The sequence below is a fragment of the Pteropus vampyrus genome, unplaced genomic scaffold (assembly GCF_000151845.1).
Source record: "Pteropus vampyrus isolate Shadow unplaced genomic scaffold, Pvam_2.0 Scaffold151, whole genome shotgun sequence".
NCBI classification, from domain to species: Eukaryota; Metazoa; Chordata; class Mammalia; order Chiroptera; family Pteropodidae; genus Pteropus; species Pteropus vampyrus.
Window position 1 is genome coordinate 1,991,762 of NW_011888932.1, and position 20,574 is coordinate 2,012,335.

At 32.3% G+C, this 20,574-nt stretch overlaps 1 protein-coding gene across 6 annotated transcripts in view; it reads left to right on the forward strand.

Moving 5' to 3' along the window:
* Positions 1-20,574, forward strand: part of ALG6 (ALG6, alpha-1,3-glucosyltransferase) — a 37,902-nt gene that overhangs the window by 4,000 nt on the left and 13,328 nt on the right. For 2 of the 6 annotated variants that reach the window (XM_011369556.2, XM_023536209.1), the window contains exons 2-8: positions 817-897; positions 3,423-3,695; positions 9,879-9,963; positions 15,197-15,286; positions 16,436-16,539; positions 18,227-18,309; positions 18,952-19,016. In XM_011369556.2, coding sequence (XP_011367858.1) covers positions 3,614-3,695; positions 9,879-9,963; positions 15,197-15,286; positions 16,436-16,539; positions 18,227-18,309; positions 18,952-19,016 — 509 coding nt within the window. In that variant the 5' untranslated portion in view covers positions 817-897; positions 3,423-3,613. Of the gene's footprint in view, positions 1-816; positions 898-3,422; positions 3,696-4,032; positions 4,167-9,878; positions 9,964-15,196; positions 15,287-16,435; positions 16,540-18,226; positions 18,310-18,951; positions 19,017-20,574 lie in introns of all 6 variants that reach the window. The other 4 variants (XM_011369555.2, XM_011369557.2, XM_023536210.1 and 1 more) reach the window with 3 other exon arrangements.

Consider the following 20,574-nt stretch of genomic DNA (forward strand, 5'->3'; position numbering starts at 1 on the left):
ACTGTTCAAGGAGAAGAGGTGGATTAAAAAGTCTTACATAATATGTGTAACCACAGAGGGCTCAGTAAAATTAGATACTTCCTCCTTCACACATGAAGAGCAAATAAAGATGTTCCTCGACTTAGGATAGGGTTACATCCTGATAAACCCATCTTAAGTTGAAAATATAAGTTGAGAATGCATTTCATACACCTAACCTATCCAACATCATATCTTAGCCTCGCCTACCTGAAACGTGCTTAAAACCTTTACATAAGCTCAAAGACATTCAGTTTCATCACAAGAGTAATTGCCTTCCCCTTCTTTTCACCAGAAGTAAGAGACAAGTGGGCTATTTGTAGACATGCTGGGATGTGGAAAAAACAATATCCAAAAAACATTGGCAACAGATTATACTGTAGAGTAGGGCTTGTTTATCTTTGTGTTTCCGAGGCTGACAGAGCTGCGGGGTGGCTTGCTGCCGCTGCACATCATGAGAATAGTAGGCATATCGATAACCTGCTGAATTCGTATTGATTTCACACCACCGTAAAGTTGAAAATCCTAAGTCAAACCATGGTCAGTCGTGTTGGGTCTGTATTTCGTGAGTACCTGCTTTCTGTCAACATTTTTCTAAGTGCAGGGAACAAAGCAACAACTAAGACGGGATGATCCCTGTTTGCATGAAGCTTATATTCTAGTTGACAAATGTAATTTCCTTTTATGCTTCTTTAATGGACTATAACATGTATAAGATGATACTGTCCACAAAATCATAAGTTGTAACTTGCTGATTTATCATAAAGTAAACACCTTTTATCTACCTTTCAAATCAAGAAATAGAACATTCACAGCATCTGCTCAGAAGACCTCCCTGGAGACCTCTCCCACTCACCATCCCCATTTTTCTCCCCAAAGGTAATCTCTTCCCTGGTTTCTAGCACCACAGATTAGTTTTGCCTATTTATGAAGCTTTCATAAATGGAACCATATGTATTTTTTGGTGTCTAGCTTTTCTTAAAATTGTAAAAAAAAATGGTTTGTGAGATTATTCCATGTTGTGTGAAATTATAATTTCTGATAGTGAAAAGAATTAAGAAGAAAATGAAAGAAGGTAATGATACAAACAGTAAGAGGTGGAAACCTTAGTAGGGTGGTTTGGGGTGATTTTTTCCGAGAGGACAACTTGAGATATAACATGAAGAATAAAAGATTCGCCAGTGAGCTGTGTTAAGAGCATTCCAAGCAGAGGCAATAGAAGTGAAAAGGAACTGAGCTTTGAGTGGACCTGACAGGTTCTAGGAAGAGAGGGAAAAACTTGTGGGAAAGTGGGAAGTGATGAAATTGGAGATGCAGGCAGAGATTATATCACAGAGGATCTTATGGCTGGGGTATTTGGATTTTATTCTAAGTGTAGTAGATGTTAGGAAGAGATGTTTTTGATTTTCAGTTTCTAACATGAGCTCCTTGTGGAGGATGGGAAGGCTTATCCATTTTACTCATCAAAGAAACCCTATAAAAGTGGCAATACTGGCAAGTATTAGGAATTAGGGGAACCATTAACATGTTGGGAGACCAAATCTTTTGTATTGTAATTTTTGTATATATTAATTCAGACACATAATATGCTTCCAAAATCAGATTTAGAAGGCACTTTATAAATTAGTCATGTATTCTGCACTCTAAAAATATTGTCAGTCACTCAGCTCCTGTTTGAAACTGTTAAAGAGAAACTCCTTTCTCAAGAAGAAGCTCATTTCATTTTGGACAGTTCTAATTGTTAGAAAAACTTCCCTAATAATCCAAATAACTAACATTGGTTATCAGTTCTGGGTCTATACAGAACTGATAATTATCATCTGTGAAATGTTGCCTTCCTTTCAGTACTCATGCAGTTGAGTTTTGTTGGTTTGTCTTTTTCACATTTTAGTGAAGGACTTTGAATTTATTTGAATGTATCCCTGTTATGATTTCTGGAGTTAAGTTTGGTCTATCATAAATGCTGTCCATATTTTTTTGGATGTTATTCTTTAGTCTATCAGTTAGCCATCCCTTCCATCACTGTGCGCTTAACAAACTCGATTAGCATGATATTAGTTAAGCATTATGTTTTTTAAGTTCATTGTGATTATAAGTGTTATTGGTAGTTTATTTTTGTTACTTAAGCTTCCTGGGGGGAAGTATTTAAATATTATCAGGAACTGTGGATAATTGCTTTAACTTGGTCATATTAAAGTAATTTAGATTTCTAAGACAGAATATTAAGCTATATTTTTAAATCCAGGAATTTGCATTTGTAAAATTAATTTTAAACATGATGTCATAGCAGAAAGTAGACTGTTACACTGCAGTTTTGGGATATATAGTGCAACATGTTGATAAAAGGGGCTTTTGAAGTTAGACTAAAAGAGAATTTGAATAGTTTATAATGGCCTTAACCTTGTCAAACCCAGAATCGGTATTAGAAAGTGATTTAATTTTAATTTTTCCTCTTTTCTTCTGTAATAGAAGTTTTAGTGAACAGTAAAATGATCAAAGGTAGATGTAGTAGGGTAGAGGAAAAAAGGAATTTATATAACCCAAATTTGAATAATACGGTTACATAGCCTTATTAAATGCTTTGTGTCATTCTACCTGATTGTGATGCTAGACTTCATTACTTCTAGAGTTGTCCCTTGCTATTTTTATTTTAAATAAGAAAATAATTTTTGCCCAGTAGGTTTAATGTGCCAAATTTACCCTAAAATTTTCAGTTGATTTATTTTATTTTTCTGAATATGTTTAAAATGTATCCTATTGTTGAAATGGCCTACAATTTTTCAAAGCTTTTTACTTTTAAACTCCCTAACCCAAAGGAAAAAAGTGAAAAAATTGAAACATGTCAGTGGTTAGTTGCATATTGCTGCTTTTTGTATTTTCTTTTAAAAGTTGGGGCTATTCTTACTAATTCTTTCAAAAGGTTCATTCTCTAAGATGGAAAATTATTATAGTTAGTGCAAATATATTTTGGAAGAAAAGAAGTGAAAAATCAAACTACATAAATTACCTTAGTGGAAGACTTTCTCAAACTAAATAGAAAGATAAAATTCCTCTTTCTCTCTTTACCAAAGATAAATCACCCTTTTGTTTACCTTTGCGGTCTTATTTTTACCTGTAGGTGAACATGCTCTAGATAGAATTAACTGTTCTACTACCTATATATCTGCTGTTTTTCTTTACTCAGAAGTATTCCCTTGTAAGAGCAGATCCTTATTTTATCTTTAGATATGTTGAGTCTCATTTAACAAGGAGAGCTACCTTTTATGGTATATTTCTAAACTAGAGGACTAGGGAATAAGGAATTTAAAACTAATCTGTTTCTAGCTCTCTACTTGGTTTAATGGGGTCATTTTGATAGATATTATGCTTAGCTAAATCTTGGTATCTTTTTTTTCCTCCTCCAGGCCTCTTCTTCATAGACTTAAAAATCAATATTTTACTGTTTGGAAACGAAGCACCACTTGAAATCCTCTCAAACACCCAATTCCAAAGAATTGGTAACATTCTGTGATCAAGAAAAGAAGTGGCTGACTGCATCTTAAAAGTATTCTGGCACTGGTCCTGTTTTTTTCCCCCTCCCTTAATTTGAAGAATTATGGAGAAATGGCACTTGATGACAACTGTGGTCTTAATAGGACTAACAGTACGGTGGACAGTTTCTCTTAATTCTTATTCAGGTAACACATTTTTACTGTTTAAAAGATAGGTAAATATTCCTTTGAATAGTTTTTGTTTGTTTGTTTGCTTTTTGGTAATAATTTACAGTTTTCTGAAAGGGACAGAGAAGTATTTCAGGCTTTATTGGTGTGGTCAAGAAAATACACTTACATGTCTAATTCTAATAAGAATTTCTATAAGAGCTAAAGAGAAGCGTGGGCTTTGTGACATGAGGAAAAAAATGTATTCTAACTAGGGAGATGAGAAATTGAGAAACGGTTAGGCATTGAAGAGAGAAATGAGTTAGTATTTCAAGGGGGAGTACTTCAAAGGAGGCTTTTTTTGTTGTTTGTTTAGAGTAGGGAAGGCATGTAACCAGATTGAAAGGAAGAGACCAGTGGAGAATAAGATTGGGAATGATGTGAGAGAAAAGGAGGGAGCATTGATGGAGTGTGGACCTGGAGAATGGAGTTGGGATTAAATTTAACCCTGTGAGTATTTATTTAGCACCTTTTGTGTTCCAAGCACTGTCCTAAGTTCTAGAAACACAAGGTGAAGATCCAGTACTTAAGAGCCCACATTTTTGTAGGTAAGTGGTCACAACATAATGTGATAATTGTAACAGAAGTATGTGTGAGGTATAGAGGTAACATAGAGAAATGAATGATCAGGACGCATTAGAGAAGATTTTTTGGAAATGATGTTTAGTTCAGGTTTGAAGGATGAGTTGGATTTGGGTAGATTTTAGGCAGATTAATAAAAGATAAATTTCAAGAGATGAAATTTGTCCAGGGAACAAATAGGAACACTGTCTTCAGAGAACACTTTTATTACTTGGATTAAGCTCCGATTTCTTACCCCAGTGCAGTTCTCTGGTGAACTAGGCTGGGCCAGTTGTAGGAATCCCTTTTTTCTTGGTGAGAACCAAAGTAGGCAGGTCTTATTTTGTCCAACTTCTCTGTAAGCTCACACCCAGCCTCAGAGGTAGAACAAAGCAAGTACAAGAGATAAACTAGAAAATATTTATGCCAATTTCTAGAGCAGATTTTTATCAATGTCATCCATTTTAAGCCTTTCTAATACCGAGGCAGTTCCCAAGCACGAGCATTCCAGTTACTCCACATCCTTCACCACATTTGGTAGTGTTAAACTTTTGAATTTGTTCTAGGCTGGAGTGTGTGAAATGATATTTCATTATAGTTTTATTTGAATTTCCTTCATTGCTAAATCTGTTTAATTGGAAATTTATGCATTTCTAAAAGATTGAGCACATTTTTTTATCGGCCATTAGTATTTCCTTTTCTGATATTTGTTTATGTCGTTTATACATTTCTATTAATTTTTTTCTTATATATTCTATATTTTGTTGTTTATTTTCTTAGGTGTTTTGTATATTCCGGAAGCTAACCTTTGTACAAGTTGCAAATATCTTCTAGTGTGTGGCCCGTCTTTTCACACTTTAAAGTATGTTCATGAAAAGGAGTTTTTGATTTTTTATTTTTAGGTTTTCAGTGATGTTTTTATTTTTTATTTTTTATTTTTCAATTACAGTTGACATTCAATATTATATTAATTTCAAGTGTACAGCATAGTACTTTATATAATTTATAAAGTGATCCATCTGATAAATCTGGTACCCATGTGACCATGCATAGTTATTACAGTGTTATTGACTATGCTCCCTATGCTATACAGGAGTTTTTGACTTTAAGGTAATGAAATTTATCAATTTTTTTCCTTTACAATTTGTGCTTTTTATATCTTTAAGAAATCATTCCCTACTCTTAGGAAAATATCACAAGGATGTTTTCATAAAATTTTCTTCTAAAATTTTAAAGATTTATCTTTCCTGAGTCTTTATTGCCTTGGAATTGAATTTTGTGTATAACATTTTAGATAGAGTTCTGTTAAAAAATTTTTTTCATGTAGACAGTCAGTTGTTTCACTTCATTTATTGCATATTCTACCTTTTCCCACTAATCTGCATTATGAGCTCTGTCTATATTAGGTTTTTATATATGCATGGATCTGTTTCTGACTCCATTCTGATCCATTGGTTTAATACTGCCATGTCTTATTACTATAATTTTACATTAAGTCTTGATATGTTGTAAGGCATGTCCTTCTACCTGGTAGTTCTGTTTCAGGAGTGCCTTAAATATTCTGGGCTTTGCTCTTTCATATTATAGGCAGAATTTCTGAAATGGCCCCCCAAAGATGTCCTGCCTTAATCCCCAGAACCTGTGAAAATTATGAGAGCTTACCTGGGAGTGATTATGTTTTGTTATACGGCATAGTTGACTTTAAGATAGGGAAATCGTATTGGGTTATCCAAATATGCCCAGTGTAATCATATGAGCCCTTAAAAGCAGAGAACTTTCTCCAGCTGGTGGCACAAGGGGACTCCAGAGAGATTTACAGCCTAAGGACTTGATACTGTTGCTAGTTTGACAATGGAGGGGGCCACATGAGAAGAAATATGTGTGGACTCTAGTTGCAGAGAATAACCCCCAGCTGACAGTCAACAAGGACACCTCATACCTGTAGCTGAAAAGAATTGAATTGTGTCAGTAGCCTGAATGAACTTGGAAGTGAATTCTTTCCCTGGCCTTCTAGATGAGTTCAGACTGGTCGATATGTTCTTTTGGCCTTGTGAGACCCTGAGCAGAGAACTGTGCTAAACGTTATAATACTGAAATTATAACAGAATGTTGTTTTAAGCTGCTACGTTTGTATTAATTGTTACACCGCAATAAAAAGCTAATACACACGTATATGTCTTTTTAAAAAATGACCTTGTCAAAGACCAAATGAAAAACCCTGTTGGGATTTTGATTGGAATTACATTCTTCAATACTGTTGATTAATTTGGGGGGAATTGGCAATCATTACCATGGTGGGGCTTCTAATTCATTAAGATGGTATGTTTGTCCATTTCTTTAAGTCTTTTTTAATGTCTTTCAACAAAATTTTATAATTTTCTACCTAAAATTTTACATATCCTTTCTTAGATGTACTCCTAGGAATCATGTAAACAAATATACACACACACGCACATGCACACACATCATATATATATATATATTTTTTTCCTTTTTTTCTTTTTTTCTCACCATTGTAGATGGTATCTCTTTAAAATTTGCTTTTTCTAAATGCTCGTTTGGGTATAAAAATGTGGTTGACATTTTCTATTTGGCTACCTTTCTAAACTCTTTTAATAATTTATATGAAGGATCTTTTGGATTTTCCGTGTAAAAAAAAAGAAGTGATCTGGGACTAATGACAGTTTTTTTCTTCCTTTCTACTGCTTACCTTCTAAATTTCTTTTTCTTGTCTTTTTATTGCTAGGACCTTATTGCAGTATTGAATAGAAGTAGTGATCAGGCATCTTTATCTTGTTCCTAATTTTAATGAGTGCAGTCTTTTTATTGCTAGGACCTTATTGCAGTGTTGAATAGAAGTAGTGATCAGGCATCTTTATCTTGTTCCTAATTTTAATGAATGCAGTCTTTTTATTGCTAGGACCTTATTGCAGTGTTGAATAGAAGTAGTGATCAGGCATCTTTATCTTGTTCCTAATTTTAATGAGTGCATTTAATTCACAGTTATGTTTTGTTCTTTCTAGCATTGAACCAACCTTGTATTCCTAGAATATCTATTCATTATTTTTTTATATTAGTACCTGTTTTTACCACCTGAAAGAAATCCGAAGATTTTTGCTTTTACAGAAAAAGCTGTTGACCATACTAATGTAGGTCTTTTGTAAAAGTAAAGTAGGTTAACATGAGTTTTCCAAAAGTGGGAGATAACGCTTTGCTTTATGCCATTTCAGCTTATAAAAGTTTTCATAGGAAAGCTCTACTTTCGGATAGCAGGAGAAACCTATATTATCTTTTTTCTTTTTTTAAGCATATTGCTAGATTTGGCTTATTAATATTTAAGATTTTAACATCTATGTACTTAAATTGCCCCATAAGAAAGTCAACATAGCAAAATTACTTTTGGATTACCATGTAAAAAAAGTATTGTTATTACACATTAGTAGAATATTTGTAGGCATCTTTTGTAGGTGGTGATTCTGTCAGAATTCTCAACTCTATTATAAAGAATATAATATTTAGCATTCGCATGTAACCTCTATATCACAGGAGGCTGGGAAAATTAATGAATACATATGACATTTGTGATTCCACTAAGATTTTTTTCTCTCTATTAATTGAAACACTTTTTGGTTATAATTTATTTTTTAACATGCTTATTTTAGTTTGCTTTTTGTTTATCTTCTTTTAATGTTCTAAGTAGGAAGCGCAGGAGTGAGGAAGCTCAGGTGACCTTGCTTGGTATTAAACTATTATTTCTTTGGAAATGCACATATTGGATAGGCAGACAACTTACGTGTATTGCAGTTTAAGATTTTCTAAAATTTATACCTCTTACATATTGACATATACCCCTTACATAAGTGATACTTATGTAATTAGTTTTTATAGACCTGAAAATATTGAATAAATATTGTTAGTTGCTTTTAAACAAGCCATGGAGAGGAGACAAATTCTGATTTTAGTATTGATTATTTGTCATATCTTGTAGAGATTCACAATTTGTCTATACTTGATCCAAAGTGTAACCATTGTTTTTAGAGCAAATAGCAACACTTGAATCAATTTTAATAATCTTTTTTTCCTAAGCTATATTGGCTATTTATGAGAAGAAAGCCATAGAGAATCACTTTTTTTGCAACATAATTAGTGTTAAAGTATGACTGTGTTCTATTTAGTTGGTTAGTTTCTCGGAGCTTACCTATTACTATAGGTAATGTTTGTAATGATTATTTTCACTAACCAGGATAATATAAAATGGAGATTTTATTCTGGAAAATTTTAGCCAAATTCTCCTCTCTTATAGTGTTTAAAATTTCAACGTAAAGGCAAGTAGTATGTATTGTTTTCAAAGAAAGTATTTGTTTTTTTAAATTCTAACAATTCTGAATAGTTCAGCAGTTAATAAATGAACAATTTGAATGGTGCTTAAGCCCATTTTCCTGATAATGAGAAAAAATTGAAGCTTCGTAAATATACATTAGTCTGTTTTCTTTATGTAATTCTAATTCTCATGTAAATGAATTTGTAGAATTATTCACACAGACGGAATCCTTTTTGCCCTTCCCAAGTGAAGCTCCCATAGGTGCAGTTGGGTTGTCCTTCTGGGTTGCTTTAAGGGCACTTCAGCAGTTTTAAAAACTTAAATACTAATTTCATAGCCAGTGTCAGCTGGATTTATTGAAGTAGGTCAGACTCTGGATAGAAACTTGTTTCTCAACCCTAAAGAGAGTCATTATCCGTTCTTCTATTTGTTAGAGAATGGTATGGTAATAAATTCTTCCCCACTGACCACAGTCTAGAGCAATTTCAGAAAATCTGGATAGCTAAATTTTTTTTAGGTATAGGAAATTAAAGATCCTCTCTGACTTTTATTATCCCAGTGGACCAAAACCAAACAAATAGAAACAAAACGAACAAAAAATAAAAATCAACTCCTTTCCCCCCATAGACAATGGCTGTTTTTTGAACACACACACACACACACACACACACACACACACACACACACCCACCCACCCACCACCACCACCATCCCGCCCCCCGCTATCAAATACACACGTAAAAATGCAGTTAATTCAATGGGGAATTATTTTTCTTTTCATTTTAAATGATTTAAGGTTAATGTTTTTGATTCTTATTTGACCTTAGGATATTTATGTTTAGTTTATAAAAGCCTATTTTCAGATACAGATATTTGTTATTATTGTTTTGTGATACTGGACAGTATAGTTGACAGTCTCATGAAATAAAAATAAACTTGGATATTTTATACTTAGTATTATCAAGTAGTTAATAACTAATGTTTTTATGTATAACATTTTTATATAAATTATAATTATGTATACAATATTTATTGAACGTTTACTGTGTGCCAGGTACTATACTGTGCATTTTCTATCCATTATTTTCTTTATTCCAGTAGTAGGTGGAATTTAGGTAGGTAGAATTGATCCTATTTTTAATGTGCTGATGAGGCTTAGGGAGGTTGAGTAATTTGCCTAAGGTCACACAGTCACTTTATAGAAAATTTTCATAAGGAAATAAAAATTACTGATATACTAAAGTATATTGTTACTTTGCTCTTTTTACTTTTCATCTTAGGTGCTGGAAAACCCCCTATGTTTGGTGATTATGAAGCTCAGAGACACTGGCAAGAAATTACTTTTAACTTACCGATCAAACAATGGTATGGACAGTTTTAACTTGATTTTATTGTTTATCATAGTTAATATAAATGATTCGAAGATATTTAAGAGGAAAATAATGCTAATATAAATGGTACTATAAAAATAATGTTCCTCATCTTCCTGTATACTGATGTCACATATATTACCTTTCATATTGTAGCCCCATTTTGAAATTTTTATACCCCTTAAGGTTACCCATATGCTCCGTTCCCAGCTGGAGGATGGTACCGAACTGGAACTTTGATGATAGAACATGATATGAAGTTCCTCTGGACATAAACTGTGGAAGTTTATGGGCTAAAAAATATTTCCTCTGGAGATTTTGCAAAATTTTTCTGTTAGGAATGTGTGACATGTATAAAGGGAGTAGCTGAGTGGCCTGCATTCAGATACTAGCTCCACTATTTATTTGCTAGCTATATGACCTTTGGAAAATTATTTAACTTTCTCTGCATCAGTTTTATCATTCGTAGCTGAAAATAATAGAATACATATTTCAGTAGGTAATTGCGAGAATTGAATAAAATGGTACATGTAAAACACTTAAACCAGTGCCTGCAATGTAATGAGCTCTCCATGTTAGCTGTGTATATCTTCACAGATATTCATGCTTGTGTCATTTCTATTGAACATGTTCTGATAATAATTGATGACATTATTTATTGACTTTATTGGATGCCTAGTAGATTATTTTATTAGACACTGCCTATACAAAGTGCTCATAAGGTTCTGTTGATTGCTTTGGTCACTACTTTTGTGTAACTCCTTTATGAAAGTGTTTCGTACAAGAACTTCATATTGGACCATCTATTAATAGGTTGGCTGTACCCTAGTCAGAGTTTGGAGTATTTAAAATAGAGGTCAGCTAAATATTTGGCACCAATCTTTATTGTTCTATTTTGAGCATCTTTCAGATCCTCAGATACCTATTTAACCAATGAGTATCACTGTTCAGATTATTAGAACATTCTTAATATTTTTGTCCTGCTTGATTGGTATAATAAGGTAATATTTGCTAAGGGAAACCAGACCACTGTTCTTGAGCTTAGTAATTCTTTTCTATTCTTTTGTAAATGTTACACAGATAAAATAATTATATTCTTGGCTGTTCTTTGGTAAACAGTTCTCAACAAAGATGTTAATAGAAATGAAACCTAATATTTAGTATTGAAAGATTAAATTGATAAATTGCAGCTTTTTGGCTTAGTGCTAGATTGAGATAACATTGATTCCAGGAGTGAGAATATAATCTTAATCCAGTAGAATAGATGAGTTACTCTTAATACTGATCTACCTCAATTTTCAGTTTTCTGCGCTAGTGGTCTCCTACTTTGGCCCAGATAACCAAGAATTGGCTATCTGTATGCATTCTTTTTCTTTATTAAAATCCAGAAATGTATAACTCAGAATAATTGTATATTAGGTTTTTACTATGGTCTGTGAATTTTTAAAAATTATGAAATGTCTGAAGTAATCTTGGTGGTAAGTTTCATAGTGTTCTAGTCTTTATCGAGGTTGTGTAGCATGAGAATTCTGAATGGTGGGCTCAGAAACAGACATTTGTATAAAGAAATATGACTTATCAGTTGATCATGCAGTACTTCAGGAAGCTCATAGGAAACTTAAATATGATTTGCTATAATAAATGTCAGAAAATTTTTATAAGTGTTTAGACTAGAAAAAAACAAAAATGAACACTTGGCAATTATAAGATAAACCAATCTGTTTCAGATTCATGTTGAAATAGTGTGACTTTTTTTCTTTCTAGTTTGAAATTCAGTTTATTTGATATATGATTCATAATGAACATCATTGAAAAAGATACATTACAATGGCACCATTTATAAAATAGAAAATATATACCTGGAATAGGTTTGCCATTATCAATACTGGATATAAATCTATATAGGAAGTAACATTTCTAATATTTGGAATTTTTTGGCTAATTTTGTCAAATCTTTTTAATTTGCCATTATTGTTACTTAGTAATGTGTCTGAGGAATTATTTATTTTTTAGCTTCAATTTTCCAAGAGTAAAGTCTTTCTGTCTTCATCTAGAAAGTTAGCTATAATATAATTAGTCAAAACTCTTTTAAGTGACATAGTTGTCTAAATATGAAATCAGGATAGATCAGATTAACTTAAAAAAATCTCAGTTTTATAATTCTAAATCGAAAGAAAACTTATTCTATTTAAATATATATAATTGTAAGTAAGAGGAAAATTGATTTTTTTTCTTTAATTTTATAATGAACATTTCTAATGTGCGAAGTCAGGAATACTTTCTACATTGAGTAATAAAAAACTGAGTAATAATAGCTTGAGAAATAAAATAATTCCATTATCTTAAGAAGCAGGGCTGATAAAGTGGCTCAATGATAGCAATCAAGGACTTAGGCTTTTTCCCTTTTTTCCTCTTCCATTCTTTCTTCTTGGCATGTTGGCTTTTCATCCTGGGGCTTTTCCCTCTCTTGTCAGTAGATAACTGCCAGGGCTACAGCATTCTAACTTTATACAACCATATTCAAGGCAGGTATAACAAGAATACCTTCTCTTTACCTCTTTCTGAGGAGTAAAATCATTCCCATTCTTCAAGCACTCATTAGTGAAAAGAAACACCTGGCTCACTGCAGACATGGTTTGTGCCTGGGACTAGGGGAAGAGTCCATCTACCCTGAGCATGTTGCTTTTTAAACAAAATCACAGTTTTGTAAGTCAAGAAGAATTGTGGGAATGGCGGTTTATTTCAGCATTGTTTATAATAATGAGAAACTTGAAACACTCTAAATGTTTCTTAGTAGGGGAATGATTAAATAAAGTATATTTCCCTTGTGCACATGTGTACATGTATAAAATAAATATTTTCTTCCTGTCTGTTCTTGTCTTTAAATTTTTCTTATAGTGTCCTTTGTCATACAAATTTTACTGTTTGATGTACAGAAGTTCTTTGGACTATTCTTGATACTTTTCTATAAGTTTGGGGACTATTTCAAATGAAAAAATATATTTTTTAAAAAAGCAAAAATACCTATGACTCTGGCTTGTATGTGAAAAAATTACATTTTGAAGTTAATGATCACATGAATTTAATTTCATAATTTGTGTGGCAGCCAAATTTTTTTCCTGACAAAACTTTTACTGAGATGACATGAGAATTCAGTGGAAAAATACATTTCAGTGCTATATAAAGAACTTTTCAGGTATATCTAAAAAATACAAAGCAGGAGAATTACTTGTTGCTTTGTTTCTACTGGTAGATTTTGAAGCTTTATTTGAAACACTTTTAAGTATCTTTTTCCCATGAATTTCTTATTTATGCATTTCCATAAGAATAAGGAACACAGCTGTTAGCCCTGTTATTTTTTTGTCACAGTCCAACCAGTGACTTTACCGTTAATATATATCTTGCACGCTTATGGCTTACTGTCAACGCCTCTTTTACTATTTCCAGTGAATCTCAAAGTTAAAGTAAATGCAAAATAGTTTTTGCCTTATCAGAAGCTGAAAACCAAATCGAATTGTATTGGACAAAATGTGATTCTTGAATTATTAAATGGTTTTTTAGTGCTGTATCCATCCCAATAGTTTTGATGTTAATCAATTAGAACTACTATTTTGCACTTACTTTGTGTCAGGCAGTATCTTAATAGTTTTACATGTTTAATTCAATCCTTCAACAACTCTATGAAGTAGATATAATAAAACTTTATGCCAGTGCACCCTCTAGTAACATGAATTTGGAAATAACACAATTGGTACCTGTCTTCAGGCAACCCTGCCTAGAGAAGTAGGTCCTCTGGTCTCCACTATTAGCCTGGCCAAATTTCCCAGATTCAAGCTGTAAAAAGGGGCTCCAGCTAACCTGGAGATTCTTAGATTCACTGCCTATTGGCTTCAAGTCCCAGGCAGATATAAGATCCTGGATTATTCACATGCATGTTGCTGTTGGAGTGGACAACTGCCACCATATACTATCATATGATGGTACCCTGTGTCCAGATCTCGTGGTATGCCTCAATCATTTAATTAGTTCCAGTCCCCTCTATACAACATACATTTTATGTGACTAACATTAAGAAAATAAATGTGTATAATAGATTTGGGATCATGATGAATGCTAACTTAAAAACTTTTTAAAATCCCAAAGTAAGAGATTGTGATGCTGTGAAATTGTTACTCATTAGAAAAAGGCTTATGAACAGTGGTTATTTGTGACTTATAAAGTTTGGTCTCCATTATTGTAAATTCTTATGACTGTGAAAATAAATTGGATAGAAGAAGCTGACTAATTGTAAAAGATGTAATTTAGAAACCTGTTTACATAAATTTAATTTTCATTCGTTGAGTCATAGTAATTGTATATAGTTTCCTCCCATTCTGGCCAACTGGAGGAGCCAGTTTATGAATATTTGATCTAATTTTCTTCCTTAATTCACAGAATCTTGCAAAGGATAGGCTCTCATTACATGTTGGTTGACTTGTTTTCAAAGTCTTATTAAAAATCTACCTGTTTCATGAGATATTTCTTTCCGTAAACCAAATCTTTATGTGTTCTTTGATATTTATTTTTTTACATTTTAAGATTGTGATTTCATATTGTTTCTCTAATTTGTTAGATATCAGAAGCAAATTGTCTTTTTTGTTGAGTATTTTCTTTTGTATAAGTGTTAGTCATCAATTAAGTCTACTAATAGCAGAGTGATAATAAGTTGCTGTTTGCCTAGAACAATCTTGGTTTGCATCTGTTGTTATGGTTTAATTGTTATTATTTTTGTGTGTGAAAGCAGTTTTTAATTAAATTTATTGGAGCGACATTGGTTAATAAAATTACATAGATTTCAAGTGTACAATTCGGTAATACATCCTATGTATATTGCATTGTATGCTCACCACCTAAAGTTAAATTTTTTTCCATCACCATAATTGGATCGCCTTTACCCTCTTCTACCCCTTGGTAACCACTAATTATTAATAGCTTCCTCTTTCACTCTCAAGAATACCTTGGTTTAGACAATAAATTATTTAGTATTCTATTATACAATAACAACTTTTAATTGTGAGTTCATAAAAATTTTTAGAAAGAGAAAAGACAAAAACTTTAGTTGAATTTTTTAACTTACCTAACGTATTTCTCATTTTAATTAAACTAGATGAGATGTTAAATATAAGTCTATTTCCTGAATATTGATTAATGGAATGCTGTGTTTTTCTTTCTTTCTTTTTTTCCCCCAGGTATTTTAACAGCAGTGATAACAATTTACTGTATTGGGGATTGGATTATCCACCTCTTACAGCTTATCATAGTCTTTTATGTGCATATGTGTAAGTTTTTCTTCCTTAATGTAACTAAATATTTATGTCCTTAGCAGATATAGTAAGAAACAGCGTGACCTGGCTTTGTTGAATAGAGGAGATTGTAGCTGCTATTGTATTATGGTTTGCAAAGAAAGCACTATACCTTTACAGTCGGGTTATAAGAAAGTTAACTATCAGAGTTTGAACATTTCCATAATTCCTTCAGAGGATAGGCTAGAAAGAAACGCAAAAATTTAGCTTTTTTTTGAAGCAGAGTTGCTACCAATTACTCCTGGATGACTGAGAAATATATCTAATATGGTTACTTGTGCATAGGAAAGCTTTTTTCTGGAATGATGCAAAGTAAATAAAAAATATAGGTCCAAATGGTATTCTGACTACCCTGTCAAGTTAGAAACTAGAATTACTGTAGTGTTTCACTTTTGATTTAAGATTGGGATTGGAATTCCTTCTTTTACACAAATGGAATGGTTTATAGAATATTAGGAACTTCTATGTGGTGAAGACCCAATTCTGCTCTGTAGTGGTATTTCATTTCAAACTTGGAGTCAGCAGAAATTTGAGGAACTCTTCACAGTATCTTCCAAACTCATTTGTTTTACTATTTTATATTTTTAAAAAATTAGCTTCCTGGATTAAAAATGTGTTCCCAAGCTTTATGATAATCAGTTATCCTTTGCAGTGTTCTGGGTAATGTAATGTGATCGAAAACTTAATTTATCTTGAACAATTATGTTTAGTTTTATGCAGTGATTTATGATTAATAGCTATTTATTATAGCCGATTGCTATGATAACTGAAAAGACTGTAAATTATAAAACATGATCCTCTGGTTAATGCTAGCATATTGTTCTTTATAAAATATGTGTTTAATAAATGAAATGTGATACATCAAATTGTTTCTACACTGGAAGAATTGTGAAGATAGGTATCTTAGTAACATATTACATGATTTTGTTGAAGATGAGCAAGACAGACTCTTTTATAGCTTAAGTCAGTTTCACATGATTAAATAAAAAGACGAAAGCTTAAGCCTTGACTCTATTGCTTTAAAAGAGCAATGGCCACTTCTCAAAATAGATTCATATGTCCTCAGATGTCCTTACTACTAAAAGTGATGGGGAATAAAGCATGTATGTATGCTTTGATTTGCAGGGCAAAGTTTATAAATCCAGACTGGATCGCTCTCCATACATCACGTGGATACGAGAGTCAGGCACATAAGCTGTTCATGCGTACAACAGGTAAAAGAACAATAGGTATGGAGTGCAAAATTGGATTTAAAAAATTTTTTGAACAACCCATTGAAAGAGTCTATTATTGTTCCTACTGACTTTTCAAATTGTACAATTATATGTATGTATATATGTAGAATCTATAACCAAAATGTATTTATAAACTAAAAAAGAATAGAAAGGAATAATTCTGGGTGCTTTATATTTATTATAATAAATAATAAATAATTTGAATACCTAAATGAGGTAAATACTATTATTATCCTTATTTTAAGCTGAGGAAACTGAGGCACAGATATGTGAGGTAAACTGCTCACCTGAGGTCAGATAGCTATAAATTGAGCTTTTAGTTGTTCAGACTGTTGTTTTAATGTACTAATTACAAATCTCTTTCACTTTTTTCTTAAAGTAAACTTTACAGTTGTATCTCATTCATTGTATTGCTATGCCTTGCTGCTAAATTAAATAATCCACTCAACAAATGTTTATTGAGCATTTATTGTGTGATGATCTAAGAACTGAAAGTAATAAGCTTAGACTTCATTAAAACTTTACATGACTTAGACTTTAATGCTAACCTGGGCCTTTTCCTTAATTAGTATAAATTTAGTAGAGTTTGTTCTTTTCATTATTTATCCAGTCATGGAACCTTAGGCCCAAGAGATTATCTTGCCTGTCTTCCCCCTAGTCTCTCTGAACTGTATACTCACCACATTTTTAGTTTCTGAACCAATACCTGTATCTGCAGGGAACTCACAGTCTTTAGAGACAGTCTATTCTATTTTTGGAGAGCCCCAATCATTAAAAATTTCCTCCTTATGTTAAACCTCCACTAGTTATTTTAGGTTCTGTTTCCTTGGGCTACATAGAACAAATCTGATCCTTTATATGCCTGCTATCCTACAGGCATTTGAAGTCACCTCTTCCCCAGGTTAATAGCTCTAAATGTCTAAGTATTAACATTCTTAGATACTTTAGCTATTTCTTAGATGATCAATTTGTTGAATGTGATTATGATTTTGAGGCCTCTGGGTGTGCTCCTTTGAATATGCTTCAGTTTGTCAGTGTCATCTTAAATGTGGCATCTGGAGCTGAAAATAGATTGCATGCATCTAACACTGACAGTTTACTATCATTTACCTTCTTCTGGACACTAGTGTAGTACAAGAAAAAATAGGCTCTTTGGATAGCTATGTTATACTGAAGAACTTAATTTAATATACAGTATTTGTTTTTCTCTGTTCTCAAAGGTTCGAACATTTAGAATCACGAATTGTTTTTTTTTTAACTTTTTTCAGTTTCCTCCTCACTTGTGTCTCTCAAGTTCTTTATATGCATTAATTAGCAAAAGTTTATATAAAAATAAATATAAACATTTAAAAAGTAAGTTTTATCTTCCCTTGCTTTGAGTATTCTTAACTTTTAAGTCCAAGTCAAATTAAAGAGAGAATTAATTTTGAATACATCTAATTGATTTAATGTGTGAATTTGTTAGAGAATATTAAGAAAAGGGACTCTGTCCTACGGTATCAATTGAAATTTGGCAGAGGTGAAGGGAATGGAAAGGGCTCACATGTAAAGGACTTGCCCAGAGCGGATAGGAACCTTGTGTTAATAGAGTTCTCACTCAAGGCTGAGGAAGAGAGGCAGTTAATAGGTTATTGTAGATCCCGAAGGTTTCACACGTAAAATCATTTGCCTGTTTTTTCAGTGTTAGTTGCTGATTTGCTGATTTACATACCTGCAGTGGTTGTGTACTGTTATTGTTTAAAAGACATGTCAACTAAGAAAAAGGTAAGTTTTAAGCAACCTGACATTTCATCTCTGAAATGTTTCATTAGCTTAACTATTAAGCATAGAACTTAAGGAAGCCATGTTTTTTAGGAATAGATGATAATAGGGAACAATATATCTCTGTCAGTTAGTTTCATTCAGAAAAAAACTTACCGTAATTATTTTAATGCCCAACTGTATAATAAGATGCACCGAATTTTAGAAGTTATGTACTGACAAATTACACAGCATGTTGAATTTATTGCTTAACTATTAAGTATGAATTTCGAGTTGGCTTGTGAGAATGACTAAACTGAAAGGCATTTTAAAAAGTTGCTATATATATTCATAGTCACAGTTAAATAATCTTTTAGGGTGATTTTATATAAGTTAATCATTTGATTAACTTCTGTAATTTGTATATCTAGAAGTACTTTCTCTGACAAATACCTTTTAGTGATTGTTTTCCTCTTTAGCGAAGTATCCTATGTCACCTCCCTGAAAACTTTAGTGTTTTAAGAGTTGTTTTATAAAAATGGAATTTTTTGAAAAATAGAAGGGAAGAGGGGAACATTTATTATGGTGTTAAATGAAACTACACTTTTACCCTGATTGACCGAAGTAACAGATTGCTATCTTATTTCACAATTTTTTTCTTTATAGATTGCTAATGTATTATGCATATTGCTATATCCAGGCCTTATTCTGATCGACTATGGACATTTTCAGTATCCTTTACTAATTTAGAAATGACGTCAAATGCATCTTATAAAATCTAGGCTCAGTTTGTATAATGCTATCATCCAGTAATCTCTTATTTACTAGGGTACTTGCTTATATAAAATATTTTCACAATGATATATAAGAATTTCTTCACCAAGCTTTTACTTGAAGGTTGAAGTATAGATTTATTAAAAGTAGAATTGCTTTTTCACACCTGTTTGGTTTGATAACTGCTTGGCTCTTCTGGAGAGTTGGAAAAAGAGTGCCAGATATGATTATGCTCTTCTAATTTGAAAAAGGTATAACATACCTTCTATCTTTTGTAAGTGTTATCTGACACTGACAAAAGAAAAACAATCTTATAATTTTTTGAGTCTTAAAACAAGATGTTTAACAGATAGTGGTAGCTGGAAGCTTCAGGAAACTGAAACTGAATAATTAAAATTTACTGTGTAGATTTTATGTGTGTAATTTTTGATCCCTAAAGTAAGGAACATTCAAATAAACAAACAAATCTTAGAGGAAAGTTGATAAAATCTTTACAAAGCTCTCCAGTTTGTCTTCTAATATATTAAATGTTACTTACCATCTGTCTCCATCTGTCCCAAAGGAAAAAAAAGACATAATTCACAGCAACATGATTGCTTAATTGCTTTTCCTTTTGATGCCAATCTATTTAAATTATAATAAAATTAATATGTGCAAAAGATATTCACATCTATAGTTTTTATCATATTTTTTCTATCCACTTTCCTAATTGAGCTCTTTTTTATTTTATGTTTTGGCATTGTGAAATCAGGGCTATCTGATACTCTGATATTATCAAAAAACACTGTATAAAGAAATGGAAAAAAGATGTTGATTTTAAAAACTATTTTCTTTGAAGTATAACAGCCACACAGAAAAGTGCACAAAATGTAAATGTGCAGCTCAGTGAATTGGCAAACTATTACCCGTGTCAAGAAATAGAACATTCACAGCCAGTATCCAAAACTATACCTGTACACTGCTCAAGTATTTCTCCCTCCTCTTTTCCCATACTAACTGCTAATACCATACTTGCATTTCCCCGCTTTTTTGAACTTTACATAAGAGGGACAACACATATATAAATACTTTTTCGTTTTGTGCTTTGGTTCAACATTCTGTTTGTGAGAGTTACCCGTGTATTTGTATGTAGCTGCAGTTTGTTCACTTAACATTGTTTACAGTGTTCCATTGCACGAATACACAAAACTCCATTACTGATAGACATTTGGATTGCTTCAGGTTTAGGCTATGATGAATATGCTGCTGTAAACATTCTTGTAAATGTCTCTTTGTACACATATATATTTCTTATGAGCGGAATTGCTGAGTTATAGGGTGTGCACATGTTTAATTTTAGATATTCCCAGATGGTTTTTATAATGCTCCCATTAGCAGTAGTGTAAAAGTTCTAGGTGCTCATCTTCACCAGTTGTCAGTCACTTTATTTTAACCTTGTGGTAAATTGGTAGTGGTATCTCCTCTGTGATTTGAATCAAATTCTTGAAGTTTGGGGGATTATGTCGTTTATGGGGG